Genomic DNA, 17763 nt, shown 5'->3' on the forward strand with positions numbered 1-17763 from the left:
CCTATAGTTGTGATATTTCACACACAGTATGAAAACAACATTCACCTTACACTAGGGTTCTTTGCAGATAGGAAATAACTAAACTAGTGGAATTCATAGGTAGGATGTTCCTCCAGCAGAACAAGAAATATAGGGTTGATAGATGACAAATGAATTACCTAAAGCAGTATTTTCTTGTTGAAAGCTCTAGTGGTAAGCATATAGAACCTAGTCTTCAGCTTTTGGCAAATAAGGAAGAAAAGCAATCTTGAAAGTTCCTTTCTTCATTGACATTGGCATAGTTCCTTTGGACTGAGAATGAGAGGGACTCCCATGACTTTTATTTTATTCTCAGACTAATGTAACAACTCACCTTCTTGAGATTGCTTTTCCATGGAGGGAACTTAGATCCAGCATTAAACTAGATACCTTTCCTTGGAAATGCTGTGTGCTCATCATTTGTCAATTTCACCACAAAAGAATACAAGTACTCAGTTACCTGCTTCTGGTTTTAGACTCATCACTTTTACTAATAATACATCACTCACATATTCTCCAGTCCCATCTCCTTCAGTCATTTCATTTCTTCAGGCTGAGGAGTGAAAACAATAGAATTGATGAGATCACATCTAGACACTAATGAGTGCAATCTAAAGCAATTAACATGGACGTCTGGATGCACCTTCACTTCGGTTTGGATCAGAAACACAGCTTTGAACACAGTTTACTGATCATCCTCACTTACTGTGCCTTTATTAATGTTGCCCAGTCCTCTTGGAGAGTGTTCTTTCAGATGCAACTGCAGGTGGCAGCTGCATTTCAAGGGTACATATAACATCCTTCAACTGCTACTGAAATGTGCAGCAGTCAGATCAGCTCCTCAGCACCAACCCTCCTGTCAAAGAAGGCACTCCTACTAGGCTGCAGTTCCTGTTAATGCAGACATAAGTTTCCACAGGATTCCCTGTGGAATTTCACTCAGTTCTTCCCTGGATGGGGGCTGAGACCTGTACCTACTGCAGGGTTCAGGATCCATCAAGTGACATGGCCTCTTAGAAGCCAGCAACATTTAATATCCAGAAGTGCAACATGGCAGTACTGCTACAAAGAAGTAGCAGTACTTCCTTCAAAAACTAGTTACTCTCAAAAGCTAGGAGTTAAATCCTAGAATATTTGAGAAATCCTTGTTTATACGCCTCTAGCTCAACTGCAGATAAATTAAAACCTTTTTACTCCACTAGATGGTGTAATTTGTCTTTCTGTCAAATGTAACTTTACAAATATTCCCCTAATGCTTCATTTCAAGATGAGGCCATAAAAATATTATCTGAAAAGTGAAGTGGTAATCTGGTCTACAAGGGTCAGCTACTTTATCAGATCATACTTCTTTGACATTTTCCATGATTCCTTACAAAAACTTCTGTCAGCACAGGAAAAGTTTCTTGTAGAACATTCCCAGATCCATGAAGGAATAAAGTAGGAGCCCAAAACAAGAACATCACTGTCTCCCTCTATTTCCCCTTATACCCAGACATCTTTTGCCCAGGTATCTAAGCTATTCATGTGATTTATGTTATGTATTTTCAACTGCAACATCTCTGGAAGATCTCTCCTTGGTTTACCTCCAAGTTACAAGATGATGCAGTCAAACATATAGCTGGATCTTTCTTGTCCAGTTATGCTTGCACTTCCATGGCTATAGTTACATACAGAAAAAGCAGTGAATGCCAGCCTGCATAACAGGATGTGTCTTAGGGGATATACCCTGGTTAAATGTAACCCTGGTAGCTACAATCCTCTGTCTGAAACAAAAAAAAGACCGTGGCTGATGCCATTTGACTCTTGGCTTCAATTGGAATCCACATCAAAAAAAAAAAAAAAAAAAAAAAGGTATGCCTGGATCATAGGTTGCTGGTTAGACATTTGGAGGCATTCATTTTTTCATGTTCATTGAATAACATCTAATGACACACAAACACAACAAAAAAAACCAAAACCAAAACCAACTAATCTAGTAAGCAGGATGTTCAACATCCCATGAGCAGCATACCCCTCTTCCTAGAATTCTGTAGCAGCTAAATCACCACATGGTCCAGCTCTCCCTAAAGTTTAGCAATAAAAAAAGCCTGTAATGGAAGAATTTTTACAGTGTTTCCAGGACGTCTTGTAGGTATTAAGCTTAAATAGAAGCCACAGAACTCACAGAAACAAACCAGAATGGTTTAAAGCTCAAGACTGAACTGAACAAAATCCATCTGGCAAACTGGAGGAAGCTCAGCTATCCTACCATCTCCAATTGCCCTTAAGCTATCCACCCACAACTCTGCTTGCTTCCTTGGAAAATGGGTACTGGTAACAGGCATTTTTTTAATAAACACACCCATGAGAATCACAACCAAGGGACACGTACAACACACAGGGAATCACGAGATTTCAGAACAGAAACTTTATGGCACTTCCTCACAGTCTGTACACTCACAGTCTGTACAGTGCCTACGTTAATTTAGGTTATTTACATATCCAGATCCATTTGAGGCCAGGCAGAGTAGATAGCTCTAAAGAGTTATGCTCACCATTTCTTCTCTAAGCACTGTATTTAAAATAAAGGACTGCCTGCTGTGCACTGGAGGATTTGTTTTTGAATGCAAATTTAACAAACCAACCATCTCCTCTGAGGATGATTGATGCATGAGCAATCTGAGATATCTGCATCTACAGTTGTGCATGCTACAGACTCCAAAACTTTATCTGAAAATTTTCTGCTGAATATTTCAAGCTTGAGTAGAAACAAACCCAGGAAGTTCCTCAACAGCTGCAGTAAGGGCTTTAATCTCATTATAAAAAAAACATCAATTAGATTTGTTTCATAGCCTCTTCTACAGCTTCCCTTACTCAGGGATAATATAGAGCAGGGTCTGTGCTGTATATTATTGACCAAAGTTTCCAAAAGTATAGCTCTTTGTGTGGCAGAAAAATGGTTAAAATCCTTTTTTGGTTATACACAAACCAAACAAAGGGCCATCTTAATAGCACCATCTTGTGCACGTATTTAGCCATAAGGAGAGGAAGAAGCAATCTCTGCAATTGGAAATTTGAACATGTGATAATCTTCACATTAAGTATGAGACTGCTCTTTGAAAAAAAAAAAAGAAACCTAAGAAATAGCACAAGTAAATGTTTACCTGTGCCACACAGAGAATGTATATGCTGAGTTGAATGTATATACTGATGTTGATCAATTTAAACCTGGTATATGGTGTGCTGCAAAATCTCATACCAGAACACTCTTTGACAGCTGTATCAATGTACATAGTTCTACTGTAAGAAAAAAGCACTCTGTGCTGGGCAAACATATTCTGAAAAATTAAGTTAAGCATTTACAGGATTGAGGTTTGTGTTCCATTAAGTCACTTTTATGCCATCATTAGAAAATGCCCATAAGAAGTGGGTTTGAGGGATTAACAAGGAAAACTTGGCACAGAGAGATCTAAAATACTGGCATTGCATCAACAACATAACTGCACTCAAGTCTCAGCAAATGCGGGTTTTGCTGACTTCAGTTTGCAAATTTTGACAGCCAATGGTTGAAACCTGCCCCCATAAAAATCCCATGCCTGGAATGGAATTGCCTATGTTTATACACCCTGAGAAATAAGACTTGGATTTACGAAGACCGGAGTGAGTAACTTCTATTCCTGCACACTGAGATGCTTGTTAGAGAGGATACAGGACACTTGAGACAACAGCAAAGTATCTGACCACTATTACAAAGCAAATAAACTTTTATTTAGATGATAAAGAAAAACATATTTGCAAGAAGAAAGATCTAGGGAGTTTACTGCTCCCCTGAAATGTAGAGAAGTCCCACAGGCTCCCTGTCAGCATGTCAGTGCTTGAGGTAAAGAAAAAACAGGTTGTTTAAATCACAGGCTAAAGTCACTATCTGCATTAACTGCACAGAGATTTCATCTCCACACTGCCTCCTGATTGATGCAATCTGTGTATGAGGAGTAATCTAAATATTGGATTGCGCATATTTGGCAGGTCTTGCACCCCTCTTCACAGCGAATAGTTTTGTCGTAACTCACAATATAGTTACTGTAATACTGCTCAAACAGTGTGCTGTGTGGCATAGACAACTGCTTGGCCATTTCATATAGGCTTTGTGGCTTCAAGTCTTCAATGCCGTAAGTTTTAGTCAGGATGTATTCTAATGTCCAGTTTGATTCATTTTTCTTGTTGGCGTCTCTGAGGTCCAAGTAAAACTGCCACAGATCCTACAGTTAGAAAAAAAAAAAAAGAAAGAAAGAAAAAGAAAACATAGGCACTGCTGTATTGCTTTCTTCCCTGCTTCATTAAGTCTCTGGAGTGATATATTGATTAGGAAGCTGTCACTCCTCATTATTCACATGTGAATAGAAGGTCATGTCCCACCCCAAGAGCTGGGCTTACACCCAAAGCTGGTACTTGCAGAGCGGTAATGGTGGGGGGATGGGGAGGAGAAGAAAAAGGAGCCACAAAGGCAGCAGTAGCAGTGTTAGAGGTCTTTCCTGTCCAAAGTCCACAACGCTCGTGTCTGCCGTAGGAGTGGGGCAAAAGGGTGAGAGACAGAAGTTTCCTTTCATGTGGGCACTACTTGAGGGGCAGAATGCACAGAAAAGAACCGTCTAGGGAGAAGTTAAGGAAAAGGAGGGTCGAAGGAGTGAAGTCTGCACAACAAAGGAGCAGCCTGAATTAGCATAGGTCTCTAGAGAGAAACCCGAGTCCCAATCAAGCTGCAGGGTGCATTGTCACTGAACTCGGCAGGGTCAAGATTTTATCCTGAATTACAGAAAGACTAAACCAATCACAGCCAAAAGAATTACACAGGATTCATTTTATCTCCAAAAATCACATGAATCTACAAAGTAGAAGTCTTCTACTTTTTATTTTCCTTCTACATTTATCTAACATTTCCTGTAAAAACTCTTTATAGGAAGTTTTGTGATTACAAAAGACATCATATGGTTAAAAGTGCTTTCTTCATCAGCTCTTTTAAACCCTTTAGAAACATTTATTGGGCTGCATCCCAAAACTCAGGCTATCATTGGCAAACAACACTGGTATGTAAGCATGCCAAGATTTAGGTGAACCTCTTTCACTCTTGCAGAGCTCCCTGCAGATGGTTTTAAGATTTTGCCCAGAAAAATTCTGTCTTTGATCCTACATCATAAGAATATTTGATACAGAGCAGAGAGTACTGGGTAGTTCTGCAGGCACAGAAAGACCAACCAAGTTATCTTTCAGATTTCCTTTCCTTCGCCCAGGAAGAAAAACTAAGAGTAGGCACCAAAATTCCATCACTAGCAGCCATAATACTACAAAGACTGACATATTGCTGTAATTTTTACTAACACTAAAATGTCTTAAACAATGCTTTAAAATCTTTACTTACCAGCAAGCTATAGTCAAAAAGATCGTATTGATACAATCTGACACCAGGGTTATTGGACTCTGTTTGCAATACACTCTTCACTGGAGTTACAGCGGGTGCCACAAACAAGGAATTGACTGGCTTTTCTGCAGAAAAGGGGAAGTTGAGAAGACAGTTTCCTTTCAATCATTTAGTTTTCAAACAAATGTTTTTGTAGAGTAACAACACAGCAAAAACAAGAGTGACAGGCTTAAAGACATTAGAAAATTTTTCACCTGATTTAGCTGTATCACTGTGAACTGCCATACTTCCAATGGATAGACCAAACCCTGTGTGGGATACCACAGTACCCACTCCAGTGTGTACCACTTTCTATACTAGAGGCTTCCCAACCAATTCAACTGCTTGTGCAAAATTGCAAAATGGTCTTGCCTATATGTGAAGTCTCTGTATTTTGTATATTTCTACTAAAGAAATATTAAAAAACTTTAGTTGCTCTTTCCATACTGTATTTTATATATTGCTTTATGTATTTATGATGCTATTAGAAACACCAGGGTCTGTTTCATCACCTGCCCCAGCACCTACTGTGTGAACACCAACCTTTACAGCAACTAAAACATGAGGATATATGTGAGTTTTATTGAGACAGAATGTGCAGGTAAGTGCATTGAGAAGTTCACTGTGGAACAAAAAGGAAGCCCTAACTATTCCCATCCCTGACAGTGTCACAGCAGTGAAATCACAAGGTCAGCCTCCACACATAGGCAGAAGTTTTGAAAGTTTGGAAATCAGTAGATTTTTCTGGAGAAAAACAGAGCTGAGCTCTATTTCAGTACACTGGTGTTGGCTGCAATATTGCATTTATCTTGAATTCTCTGGAATTTTGTCAAGAGGAAAATGTCCTGAATAGAAGACAGTCTAAAACTGTACAGACAAACACAATGTGTATTTGATTACGATTTAAATTTTGTCAAAAGATGCAAAATCACTAAAATAATTGGGAAATGGTTACTTGCACATGCAAACTTTAATGACAAACACCAAGATCAGTCTGTTCCCAGTGAAATCTGCAGTAGAGATGATGATTTCATAAACAAATGGGACAGTGTAAAAAAAAAATGTATAAGACTACATTAAGCATCATTTAAAAGAAAAAATAAAGAAGCCAGTTCTTTCACTGGGCTGAATTGCTTTTTACTAGAGATTAACATCATGTAAAAAGGTAAGCATTTGGAATAGCATTACCTAGTCAGCATTTTGGACATTGCTCATATGAGTTCATATAAATCATAGACGAAGAGCCACTTAACATTTGGGTATTTTACATAAGTCAAAGCAATGAACCTCTTACTGTTCTATGGTGAAGACAAAACTTGTTAGAATTCTTCTCTTAAGAGATGCTAAGAGTGCTCCATATGGCCATGGCCATGCTTAGAACTAAGGGATTTCAAAGCAATAAACAAAAATTTCAACGTGGGTGATTTTCTTGAAGGGAAATTAGCTGATCTAAGAGATGCAACAGGCAGAGACTTTCTTTCCCCTACCTCCTGCTTACCCTTATCTTAATTAACTTTGAAGCAGCAGGGAACTCAGCAGAGAGGCACAGTAATGATGCAGGAAATACAAGAACATAGAGCATGTCTAGCTGGCCTGAGAACATTCCCTTTGACACATTACACAATAGCAACTGGCTGGTATAATTTGCCCATGTCACTGTGAGAGCAGAGAGGAAAGACTAGAAATTCTTGTCTAGGCATAAGCATTAATTTAAAAAAAAAATAGGAAGCTTGGGGAGTCTCTGCTGACATCAACAAAAAAAAGATAGTCACCCTTGCAAGGTTCTCTTTGAAAATAAAATTGGAGTGTGGAAATAAAAAGGAGAGTAGAAGTCCTGCAGATTTCCTACAGAATTTCCCAATTTCCTTTTTTCAATTATTTATACACAGGCTGACTAAAAAGAGCATGCAAGAAAGTATTAGTTTGCTTTTAATCAGGAAGAAGATCGAAAAGTCATCAAGCATCATTACCTTCTTCATCCAGGAGGACCATGATACTATCTCTATGGGTATGTCCAAAAAACTGGCCCGCAATAACACTACTGTATTTGCGAAAAATCTTTACCAGTCTCTCATTGTAATACTCCCTGATAGCTGTAGTATTCCTTGCATATGGCAAGTATCCTACTGGGACATGACCTATTATATACACCTAAGGAGTTAAATACAGAAAGCACAATTAGCACCTTCATTTGAAACTTATAATTCTAGCTGTATCCTAGAAGTGGTTACCACAGTTACAAAATAATGCTGCCTTTAAAAATGGCATTCTAAAAGCTGTAAACCATGACAGTTTTTTTAATACAAAATCCCAACAGTAAAATTGCTTAAGTTCGTAATACCAATTTAGTAACCTACTGGGGTGAAAAAAATGTTCCACTAAATCTATGCATGATTTTAGGCCTAAGGAAAATTAGGTTATCAATTATTTCAAATGACAAAAAATAAGTTACTAGGGCAAGCGTTATAATTTGGCGTCTCAAGGAGACACAAGAAAAAATTTATGTTTGAGTATTACAGAGTTTGCACCAGAGAGTCAGAGAGTCACCAGAAATATGGATAACTGGTTAAACCCCTCTGTCTGAGGTAGAGACTTAGTGCCAACTGCACACACCAACTAATATGCTGCAGAGTTTCCTGAGGAAAGGAAATCTCTCCTTTCTCCTGACTGTAATATAATATTCTAAAATTGCAACACTGTACCAAAATGTAAATATGTTTCAAATTAAACACCATTGCTCAGATGATGATCCAATCCCCACACCAATAAATCAATCAATCAATCAATCAATTATGAGCCAACAATTTAAACCTTCACTTCAAAGCCTGTGTAGTAAAAGTTATTATAGCACTCAAATCATAGCAATTACTGCAGCTTGGCTAAGTTTTGCGGCTGATAAACTCTTTTCTAATTTCTGATACCTTAAATTACATTACAATGCAAATAAAATATACTAGCTTTTGTCTTAAGCCAAGAGCATATGTTTTAAAATTAAAGGCTACGTGTAAAAAAGGTCAGAAACTGACTTCTGCAGTATTTTACATGCTAGGAAAGAAAAGGTATTTTACTGTATAATTTGAGAAACTTCATTCAACTAGTTTATTAATTGTTGCAGTAAAATGCGCATATGAAAGGAGTAATTATTAAAAAATAAAATTTTGACTTTGTAGTATCTTTGGCAGCATTATTATTCTTCTAGAAGCATGTTTATACTCTCATTATCTCTACTTCTTCCTTCCTTTTTTTTTTTTTCCAAAATTGAAATAAATAATGATATCTTCTGTTCCTGATCCCTACCTTTTCCTTCTTTTGTGAAGAGGTTTCAAGTATTTCCTCCAGCCAGGCAAACTGGTTGGCTGGGTCAGTGATATTCACAGTTACCTTGTTGGGGCTGTAATATAAATTTGTGTTCAGACTGATTATCCTGAGTGGTTGATGGCTATTACTGGATTCAAACAGCTGCGTGTAAAAGCCACCTGTGAAAATAAGAACAACACCATATGACAAATTAAAGGCTTTGTTCAAAGCACAACTTTACAATCAAAGTACACCACTGACAAAATACCCAACCTTCCTCTTTCTAATAGAATATCATGTATATTCAAGCCACAGTCACCTTATCACAATAGAACATTTTAACAATGTTTTCAGCCACATTTTACTAGAAGTTGACACTGAATTATTTATGAATTATTGCCTGTATTATCTTTGTGTTTATTTGACAGTATTTAGATGCAATTATTCAACTGACATGGAAAAAGTGCCCTGTAATATTTCTTCCACTTTGACAGATACAGTAGCTGTTAAAGGTCCATACTTCTTGAAATACAGCAAACATACAGGCTCCTTCAGGAAGAACTGTTTGAGTTTAGTAGCCTTGTACTTTGAAAGCCATTTAATTCAGACTGGTGATAGGATGAAAAGTAAGGATCACATTTTTCAATCCTTGCTCCCAAAATTCTCCATGGCATGCTGAGATTCTTCAATAGTGTAACTTCATAGTTCATGGACTTCAATGGAGCCATGGCAACAGAAGCATAACAATATAATTTAACTGCCTCTTTGAGTTTTATTATCCTTATCCAAGTTTCTACTTCCACTCTTATCCAGGGTTTGCTCTTGTTCAGGACACAAAAACACAAATTAAACTTCCAAATCCCTAATGTTTGAGTGGGTTGGAAATTGGGTTGAACTTTTCAGTCCTTTTCTAAAAAGAAAAATTCTAATTAGGATATAATTATTCCGCCAGTTTAGTAAGTTGCATATAAATATTAATAGCATAATCACCACAGCTATGTGCCATCATAACCTGAATAAAAATGCACCTATTCAGTATGCTCTGAAATACGTATACCATTAAAACAGAAACAATATTTTAACAGTTTTTCCCATCAAAGTAAAGTTTTTGTGTGCATCAAATGCCCTCATCTAAAAAGTGTTATGAGGTCTCAAAAGCAGAAAGATATTTCACATGCATTGGCACAAAGTCAGAAACACTAAACATGTTACAAGAAGTGACAAATATTGCATCAGAAAGTAATAAATGTATTCTGAATATAGGCATTGCCATTCAAAAAGATAAGTAACTTCTTCCAGGAGAAACATTACAGATAATCCATTGTTCTGACTCATCCTATGAGACTTAGATAAACAAACAGCACAAATCCACAGAAACATTAATTCTCTAAGCTCTAGCTTCACAATGTATTACTTCCATATTTTACCTTTTCTGAAGGTATTGATTGCTTCATCACTTAGCCAAGGTTTCCAGAAATCTGCTACAGCATTGTAAACTTCACTGGTAGTTACAGGAAGCTGGTCCTGTGAGAGAGGTGGTCTTGCCTAAGTCTTAGTATTCAGACACACAGAAAAAAACCCACTAAATTATCCTGCCCAACTTTTCACATAACATGTAAGTGTATCCAGTCATCACCAGGAGAAATTCAAGAAAGAAAAAAACAATTTCTGAATATCTAGTATTGCTGATCAGGAACAAATGCCTAAAGTTAGAACTGACTGCATGGCCTTATTAATGCATTATTAAACTAATGCCAGAAATATGTCAAACCTTAAGAATACAGTAGAATGGAAAACCATACATTCTGCAAAATTAATAATTAAGTCTAAAATAGTAATAATTAATAAAGTCTAAAAATAAAGTCTTCTGGATGAATATAAGTTTCTTTTTCAAATAACTTGGGTTTCATAGCAGCTCCCCAAAACTTCACTTCCGCCCTCAGAAACATTCTGGTGAAATTCACAAATGTTTTCATTATGTCTTTTTTTCTCATAAGAAAGCATTTAAAAATGTACAAGAGGAAGTTTTTTTCAATGTTTTCTCCCACTGTCTCTAATTAGGACTGTAGCACTCTTCAGTCTGAGCCACAGGCTGATGAGACCCATGCTCTGATCTAACTCTGACAGGAAGATAGCAGCCTGTCCTTGCCTTTCCTAAAATATCTGGAGTCTTGGTGCTAGAAGGAAAAAAAAAAGGGTTGAAAAAAGTTGCAGTGCATGTTTTCTTAAACATAAAATTTGACCTTTCTAAGATCTTTGAAACTAAATCTATGTTATTAGATGTTTAGGCAGTAAATCTCTGTCTAGGAGCAGAGCAATCAGACCTCTGTTGAGACATTTGTTGACTGCAGTGCCCAGACATGAGCTGTTAGGATAGCTTTGAGCCAGAACTAACAGTCACTAACAGATGCAGCAAAAACCTGATTCCAGATAAGAGGCCATGTAATGGACTAAAGGTGTTTTGGGCCCTGAACTGCTAGAAGCAGTTTGGGGATTTGTTTTAAGCAGGAGCAAGAGTGTGAAATAAGTAAGACTATGCAGAAAGGCTGAGGTCACAGTGTATGATCTGAAAGGTATCCCAATGCTTGATCAACTTGAGCAGTATTTTTAACATGTTCTGCAAGAAAAATCACCCAGGACTGTTCAGTTGTTAGGACAGACAGGTCAGAACACAAGAGAGCAATAAAATTCTTTGGTTCATGGTAAGTGCAGAGATTTTACACGTGCTTTGAAACAGCCTATGGTGTGTGGCTTGCTCCATATCTCTTCCAGTGTACAGGACAGTTGCCAAGCATTTTCATATGAAAGAAAGACATGTCATAAAGAGCAAAAAATAAACATTAAGAAATTAAACAAGTTGAAATGACCCCATATTGAGGATTGTCTGATCCCATGACTTTTTCAAACAATAACTGAAAAACATGCCAGTTCTGCACAGTTATTCCAATCACCAGCTTGTTTCAATTTTCTGTTTGCTGCCCATCTGTGCCTCCTGAGCATCTTTTCTTCCTGTCTTTAGATTTAATTTCACAAACAAAATTAATACTTGTTGAAAAAGTCCCTAAATTCTTTGTTTACAAGGCTTTTGTAGGTTTTTTTTCCCTCTATCAAAGGAGATTGCTGAATAACCATTCTGTGCTAAGACATTTTTAAAAATGAAACAAAGTGAACACAAAACATTTTGTGACACTTCAGTTTAGGTGTTATTTATCGAAATACTTTCCCAGTCGTTTCTAGTGAATCAACCTGTCCCCATGTCAGTGCATATGAAAAGCCAAAGCTTTACCACCACAGTAAGAGGACAAAGGACTGAAGTCACAGTTTGGTTTGGGCACTCACATTTCCAATATATATCTAGCTGTTATTTCATCTCTCATGTTTCCTTTGCCCTGTCTCTCAGCACCTCTGCTACGCCCCTATTTGGAAAGCACTAACTCCAGCAATGACACGGGCTATCACACAATCACCTGCTGCACCAACCTACACCCTGACAGGCCTAATAAATACCACAGAAAGCTGGAATACACGCCTTGAGGGTGTGAAGGGGTGTTACTGAATTCCCATGAGGAATTTCAAACAAAATACTTCAGCTGACTCGCTTCACATCCCTTCCGATCCCCTCACATCCAATGACAGCATTTGCTTCTGATCCAGTGTGCTGCCAGATCGACCCACAACACACTTTAAAGGACAAATGAAGCAACTGTTTACTTTCGAGTATGCCAAGAACAATATTCAGCACAATCAAAGAGAAAAAGCACCATCCTCAGCTGCACATAACTAGTGAATCATCAATGTGATTATTTCTAAATGTCCAATGAGGAAAGAAAAGTAGACATATTTTTAATAGCAGTGGCAAAACTATGGGAACTTTACAAAAATTCTGCCATTATTTTAGCTAAAATACAACAAAAAAATCTAGTGATTCCAGCTGACAGATTTCCAGTAGGCCTTTGAGTGATTTTGAAACTTACCACAGGTTCACAGGTCCATTAATGATATCACTTCTGATAGATTAAATTACTGTATATGCATGCATGACATACACAGTAAGGAAAAGTATGTATGTATTAACTACGTTGACATGTGGTAGTTCTAAGCCATGAGGAATGATTAGTGATAAATTTATGTGACTTCAGGCCATGTACAAATTCTACCTGGCATCAATGTTTCCTTAGGTAAGAGCACAGAGAGAGTGACGCAGTTTCTGTTCTAGAGTGGAACTATTTATAATATTAGATGCTAACTGAAGAGGTGTAGAATTGTTTTTTCCAGAATAACAGTTAGACATAATTAACTCTTATTTTTCAGATGTGCTTTCCCAGGAGTTAGGAACACACTCAATATGATGTATGAACAAATTTATAACTTGTTTTACCTGTGGCCAGTAGTCATGATTGCCTAAGGCTGGGAAAACCTGAAGATCTGGAAAGAAATTACGAATTGTAGAACTCAGATTACCAATGATGCTAATGACCAACTTCGTGGAGAGCTCTTTTACATGAACATGAGGAGGGCTATCTCTGAAAAAGGTAAAGGCTTGATTAACAAAGGTTTGTTAGCAACACAAGGACGGCAAAAAAGTCTGCAAACACATCTACATTCTAGCACGTAACATTACTATACACTTTAATTAAAAACACAGATTCAAAAGCTCTCTGCAAAGGCTTTTGTTTAAAAAAACACAAATAAGTAGACTTGTTTAGACAATGGCTATCCTATGATTCATATTTATCAGAATGAAGATTTCTTAGAAATTAAAGTCATTATTTTGAGCTACTGTGCATTATATAGTTTGCATTATGTATCTTTCATCACCTGCACATCATTGCTAGCTCCTTTTTTCCCTTTTAATCATATCCTGTTGAAAATTAAGTACAATAAGTTAAGTGAAATAGATTAATCACTTGCCTTCATATATTTCTTAACACTCTTTCCCAGCAAAAATAAGTGATATAACATAAACAAACTAAACAAAAATACTAATCTCTTCGATAAATTATCCTTTGATGTATGCCTTAAAAATTTGTGTGATGGTAGAATTGAGAGTTCTGCTATGGCAGAAGGGTAAATCAATGCTCTCTTTTATAAATACCTAGAAAGTAACAAGACACAGTACTATGCCTTGATAGCATAGTACTATGAAGCTACTCCCTTTCACACTTCTTTGTCTGGTCCCACTGCTATGGCACACAACGCCTCACAGGTAACATCTCCGTGATACAGTACTATTAAGCCCACTTTATAATACTGAAGACTGGAACAGGAAAGGCAAATGTTCTTACTCAACAGAGGCCTGCAATGAGTCAGTTACTGCTATAACCTTTCCTTTTGCTTTTTCTACTTCCCACCCTCCCTGCACCATTTCCATGAACTCACACTAATATAGCTGTATGCTAAATATCACAATGAACAGTCCAGTAGTTACTACAGAGATCAAAGTCTGTTCCTCAGGCCTTATATTCTCACTCTATCTTGCACTAAGTAGCCATTTGGTCAACTAAAGGACAAATGGCTACTAAGACAGAATTGGTGAGGTACTGAACTCAAAACTGTTGGTGCAAATACAAACTTGTGAGTTGCCACACTATCTGGCTATCCAGCTTTAACTGCAGAGTGAACACTTACCCTGTCCAAATCATGAATGAAACCTGCTCTTTTGAATTGTTCATGAATTCAAATGCTGACAAAATAAGTTGATAAGGAGAATCACACAAAAAGTCTCCAAAAGGGCCTGGGTTGGAGGCATTGACTCCTTTGGAAGAAGAACAAACTTTGGTGCGATCAGGGGTAATGTGGTAAGTCGGATCTAAATGTAGGTCAGACACATGCCAGAATTGCCCTGTTTTCAGAAAACAAAGATTACAGGAAATGCATTATTTGCATTTGAACTGGATATACCGAGGTAACCCATGTTTACTCCAGTTTATCTACTGCTACTCCTATTCAAAGTTAATAAATTGTTGATTAGCCTGTCTGATAAGTGTGGCCAAGTTCTTTCTGAGGAGTCCTTCACGTAGAGTGCTTAGAAAAACTGAAAACAGAAGCAGAGGTATGGCTTTATGCTATTCACCAAAACTGAAATGGAGATTGGAAGGAACTGAAAAATCAGTTCCTTTTCATTAATAGCAATCTGGAAACTGGATAGTAGAGGAGGCAATAGGACTTCTCTACTCCATTTGAAAAGAAAGGGAGCTGCTTTTTAATTATTTTTCCAGACCCTCCCTGGCTGGAAGCTATTGTAAAAGATGACAAGAAAGATGTCTCGAAAGAAAGGCAAGAAGCAGCATGTGTGCAGAGACTGGCCTTCTCACCATAGAGCAGTGTGTCAGCCTTACTTTCCAGGCTGACATGCTCTCAGCCAATGTTACATAGCACTGCATGGATAAAGGAGATGAGAAGTATATGAATATGCTGAATAAGATGAATGAAATCTGTGTTAAGACTATCAGCCTTCATAAGATAAGATTAATTAAAATTCATAAAATAAAATTAATTTCTTTCTGTCAGTTTAAAAGCACTTGGTAAAGGCACACATGTATGTGGGGCAGTGGTTGTGAAACACGGACAGATATAAATTGATTTTTCCCAAGGTCACACGCTAACTCTATGGCTGAGCAGGCACCACACGACTGTACCCCATAGAGTTTTATTTCAGGAATCAAAGACCAGAGGTGATCTTCAAAATCTGTAAAACTGTGACTCCTACCAACAGGAGGCAAGACAAACGCTGCATGCTTGTTCCGAGGAAAGTGTGAGTAACATGGAATGAGCATTCTGTGGGAAACCATTTCGGAGCACTCACCTGCACGCACGCCCCGAGCAGGGATCAGACCAGGCAGAGTGTGTGTGTTTGCTGCCAGCACAGCACAGCAGAGCACAGCAGAGCACAGCACAGCCCCCAAACGCGGTGTTTGCAGTGCGTGCCTCGGGACAACGCGCCAGAGGCAGGGCAGGGCTCACCTCACCTCACCCGCCGGCCTGCCCGGGCAACTAAATATAAACCCCGTGTAACGCCCCGTACCTCAAAAGAGCCCTGTTGACTGATTTAGCAGTCACGTGTGGCCGAAGTCAGTTGGGATAAGGAATGCTACGGCAGCAGTGCCATTGGGGAAGGAAAAGGGTCCGCAAGCAAGGACAGCGCAGTCCGCCCCCCCCTCCCCCGCCGTCTCCGCCGCCGGCCTGGCAGCGGCCCCCAGCCGGGCCTCCCTCGCAGGGCCGCCCCTCACCCGCCTCCCCCGCCCTCCACGGGCGGCCCCGGCCGGGCCCCTCAGCCGCTGAGCCCCGGCCGACTCACCCACGGCGGAGCGGGGCCGCTGCGGGGCGGCCGGCGCCGCCTCCAGAGCGGAGCAGAGCAGCGCCAGCCCGAGCGCCACCCGCAGCTCCATGTCAGCCGTGCGGGAGCGCCCGGCCCGCCGACGGCTCCAGTCGTGTGACCGCCCCGGACGGCTTGTGCAAGCCCCGGCCCTCGGCGGGGCCGCCGGAAACCACCGCGCCCCGCCCGCACCTCTCGGGGCCAGAAGCCGCCCCAGGCCGCCACCCCGGTGTCGGACGGCGGCTCGGGCTGTCCCCTTGAGTCGGCCGTGCCCGGGGTGACCTTCAGGAGGTGCCACCCCCGGGTCAGCGCTAAGGAGCTCGCAGGAGCCAAACCTGGCCGCGGGCAGGGCTGAAGTCGGGGCACCGGCTGATGCGAGGCGGCCTGAAGGAAGGCTGTGCTCCACACCCCACACCAGTCTCAAGCATCTCTTGGAAGGAAGGCTTCTCATGGCATACATGTAAAAATGGATCCCGATTACTTATAAGGCTTTAAAACACAAAACAAAGCAAAAACACCCAACTTGATGAAAAATACTATCAAGTGCACCTTTAATACAGTTTAAGGGGAGTGATGAGGTATATTGTAAATACAAGTCTCCACTGTCAAGGCTTTTGGAACTGCTCTTATTGAAGTCACAGTAGTTCCATGTAGACGAAGAGTACTTGGTGTCATTTCCAGGAGATCACACTAATGATGTCATGGATCCTATGGCTACCCTGAAATGTCCCATTGCTCACTGTGCTGTTCCTGTCAGGGCTCTGCAAAGCTGTGTCAGCAGCAGATGGAAGTCTCATTTGTCAGTATATTCGTCTCTTTTCTGCTCTGAGCAATGTCAGTTACTTCACAGGCACCATTTCTCCACTTTTCTCTCCCTTGCTTAATTTGACACTAATATTGTTTATATTTAGAATAGGGAAAAGTAGTTTTTGTTTAAAGGGCTACTTTCCTTCTTTGTTTAAAAGTGACTGTAATGCAAAATATTTACCATTCAAGATTTATTTGTAAACCAAGTCTTAAAAATTTGCCTCTGCATTCCTTTCCTAGTATTTAAGAAAAAAAACGTAGTTTTTTTTTAATGCATGACCCCACAAATCATTTGTTGTGCAGATAAATGGCAGTATTGGGAAAGCAAGTCAGTTTACTCCAGTGAAGAGGGAAAAGCAGCTGCTCCAGCCTGAGAAAAGGTGACTGGTAAGGACAGCCATGTGGCAAATGCACCCACAGGCAAGCAGGCAGCAGCAGAGGGGAGGCAGATGAAGGCTGTATTAGGATTAAATAGATTGATAAAACCAGAGGGCAGAAGATGCTGCTTAAAAATAACTTGCACTAGCCTAGTGAAACAGCCCAAAGCATAGAGTGGAGCTCACCATACCACTGGATCATAGTCTACTTTTCATTTCTCCGATTAAGATAGCTCTTAGATTTTAAAAACTACCAGTGTTCACCAAATAAAACATATTTATAAAGGTTTATAATGAAGGTTTAGAATCTGCCTTCCAGATGTACAGTGTTCCCCACAAGAGAAGACAGACTTGAATATTCATTCCAAACTCATTTTTGTGAAAAAATAAAGCTAACAACATTAAATGTTATATTTGTGTGCGGTAGGTGCCAGTTATGTGTGAACTTTCATCAGATGAGTTACCCATTTTATCCTATCTATCCAGGGAGGCAAGAAGCCTCTTCCCATATCACA

The 17763-nt window shown here is 39.4% G+C and overlaps 1 protein-coding gene across 2 annotated transcripts; it reads right to left on the reverse strand.

Annotated features, from left to right (window-relative positions):
* Positions 1-3743: 3743 nt before the first annotated feature.
* On the reverse strand, positions 3744-16528 carry SMPDL3A (sphingomyelin phosphodiesterase acid like 3A). Of its 2 annotated transcripts, XM_053974482.1 has the most exons (8): positions 16047-16528; positions 14378-14591; positions 13128-13272; positions 10177-10273; positions 8750-8928; positions 7423-7603; positions 5414-5538; positions 3744-4256 (listed from the first exon to the last, which is right to left on the reverse strand). In XM_053974482.1, exons 1-8 carry the CDS (start codon positions 16522-16524, stop codon positions 3945-3947), a joined length of 1731 nt encoding a protein of 576 aa, XP_053830457.1. In that variant the 5' UTR covers positions 16525-16528; the 3' UTR covers positions 3744-3944. The 2 variants fall into 2 exon arrangements, with proteins under 2 accessions (XP_053830457.1, XP_053830458.1); XM_053974483.1 differs by lacking the exon at positions 14378-14591 and having other exon boundaries at positions 13128-13174.
* Between the last annotated feature and the right edge of the window lie 1235 nt (positions 16529-17763).

The sequence above is a fragment of the Vidua macroura genome, chromosome 3 (assembly GCF_024509145.1).
Source record: "Vidua macroura isolate BioBank_ID:100142 chromosome 3, ASM2450914v1, whole genome shotgun sequence".
NCBI lineage: Eukaryota > Metazoa > Chordata > Aves > Passeriformes > Viduidae > Vidua > Vidua macroura.

Excerpts from the sequence above, each read along its gene's own strand:
- SMPDL3A (XM_053974482.1), bottom strand. The coding sequence starts at position 16,524 with ATGTATGCCATGAGAAGCCTTCCTTCCAAGAGATGCTTGAGACTGGTG. Across the intron at positions 14,592-16,046 it reads GCGGCCCCGCTCCGCCGTGG|GGCAATTCTGGCATGTGTCT; the intron begins GTGAGTCGGCCG and ends TTCTGAAAACAG. Across the intron at positions 10,274-13,127 it reads ATCATGACTACTGGCCACAG|GACCAGCTTCCTGTAACTAC; the intron begins GTAAAACAAGTT and ends CCTCTCTCACAG.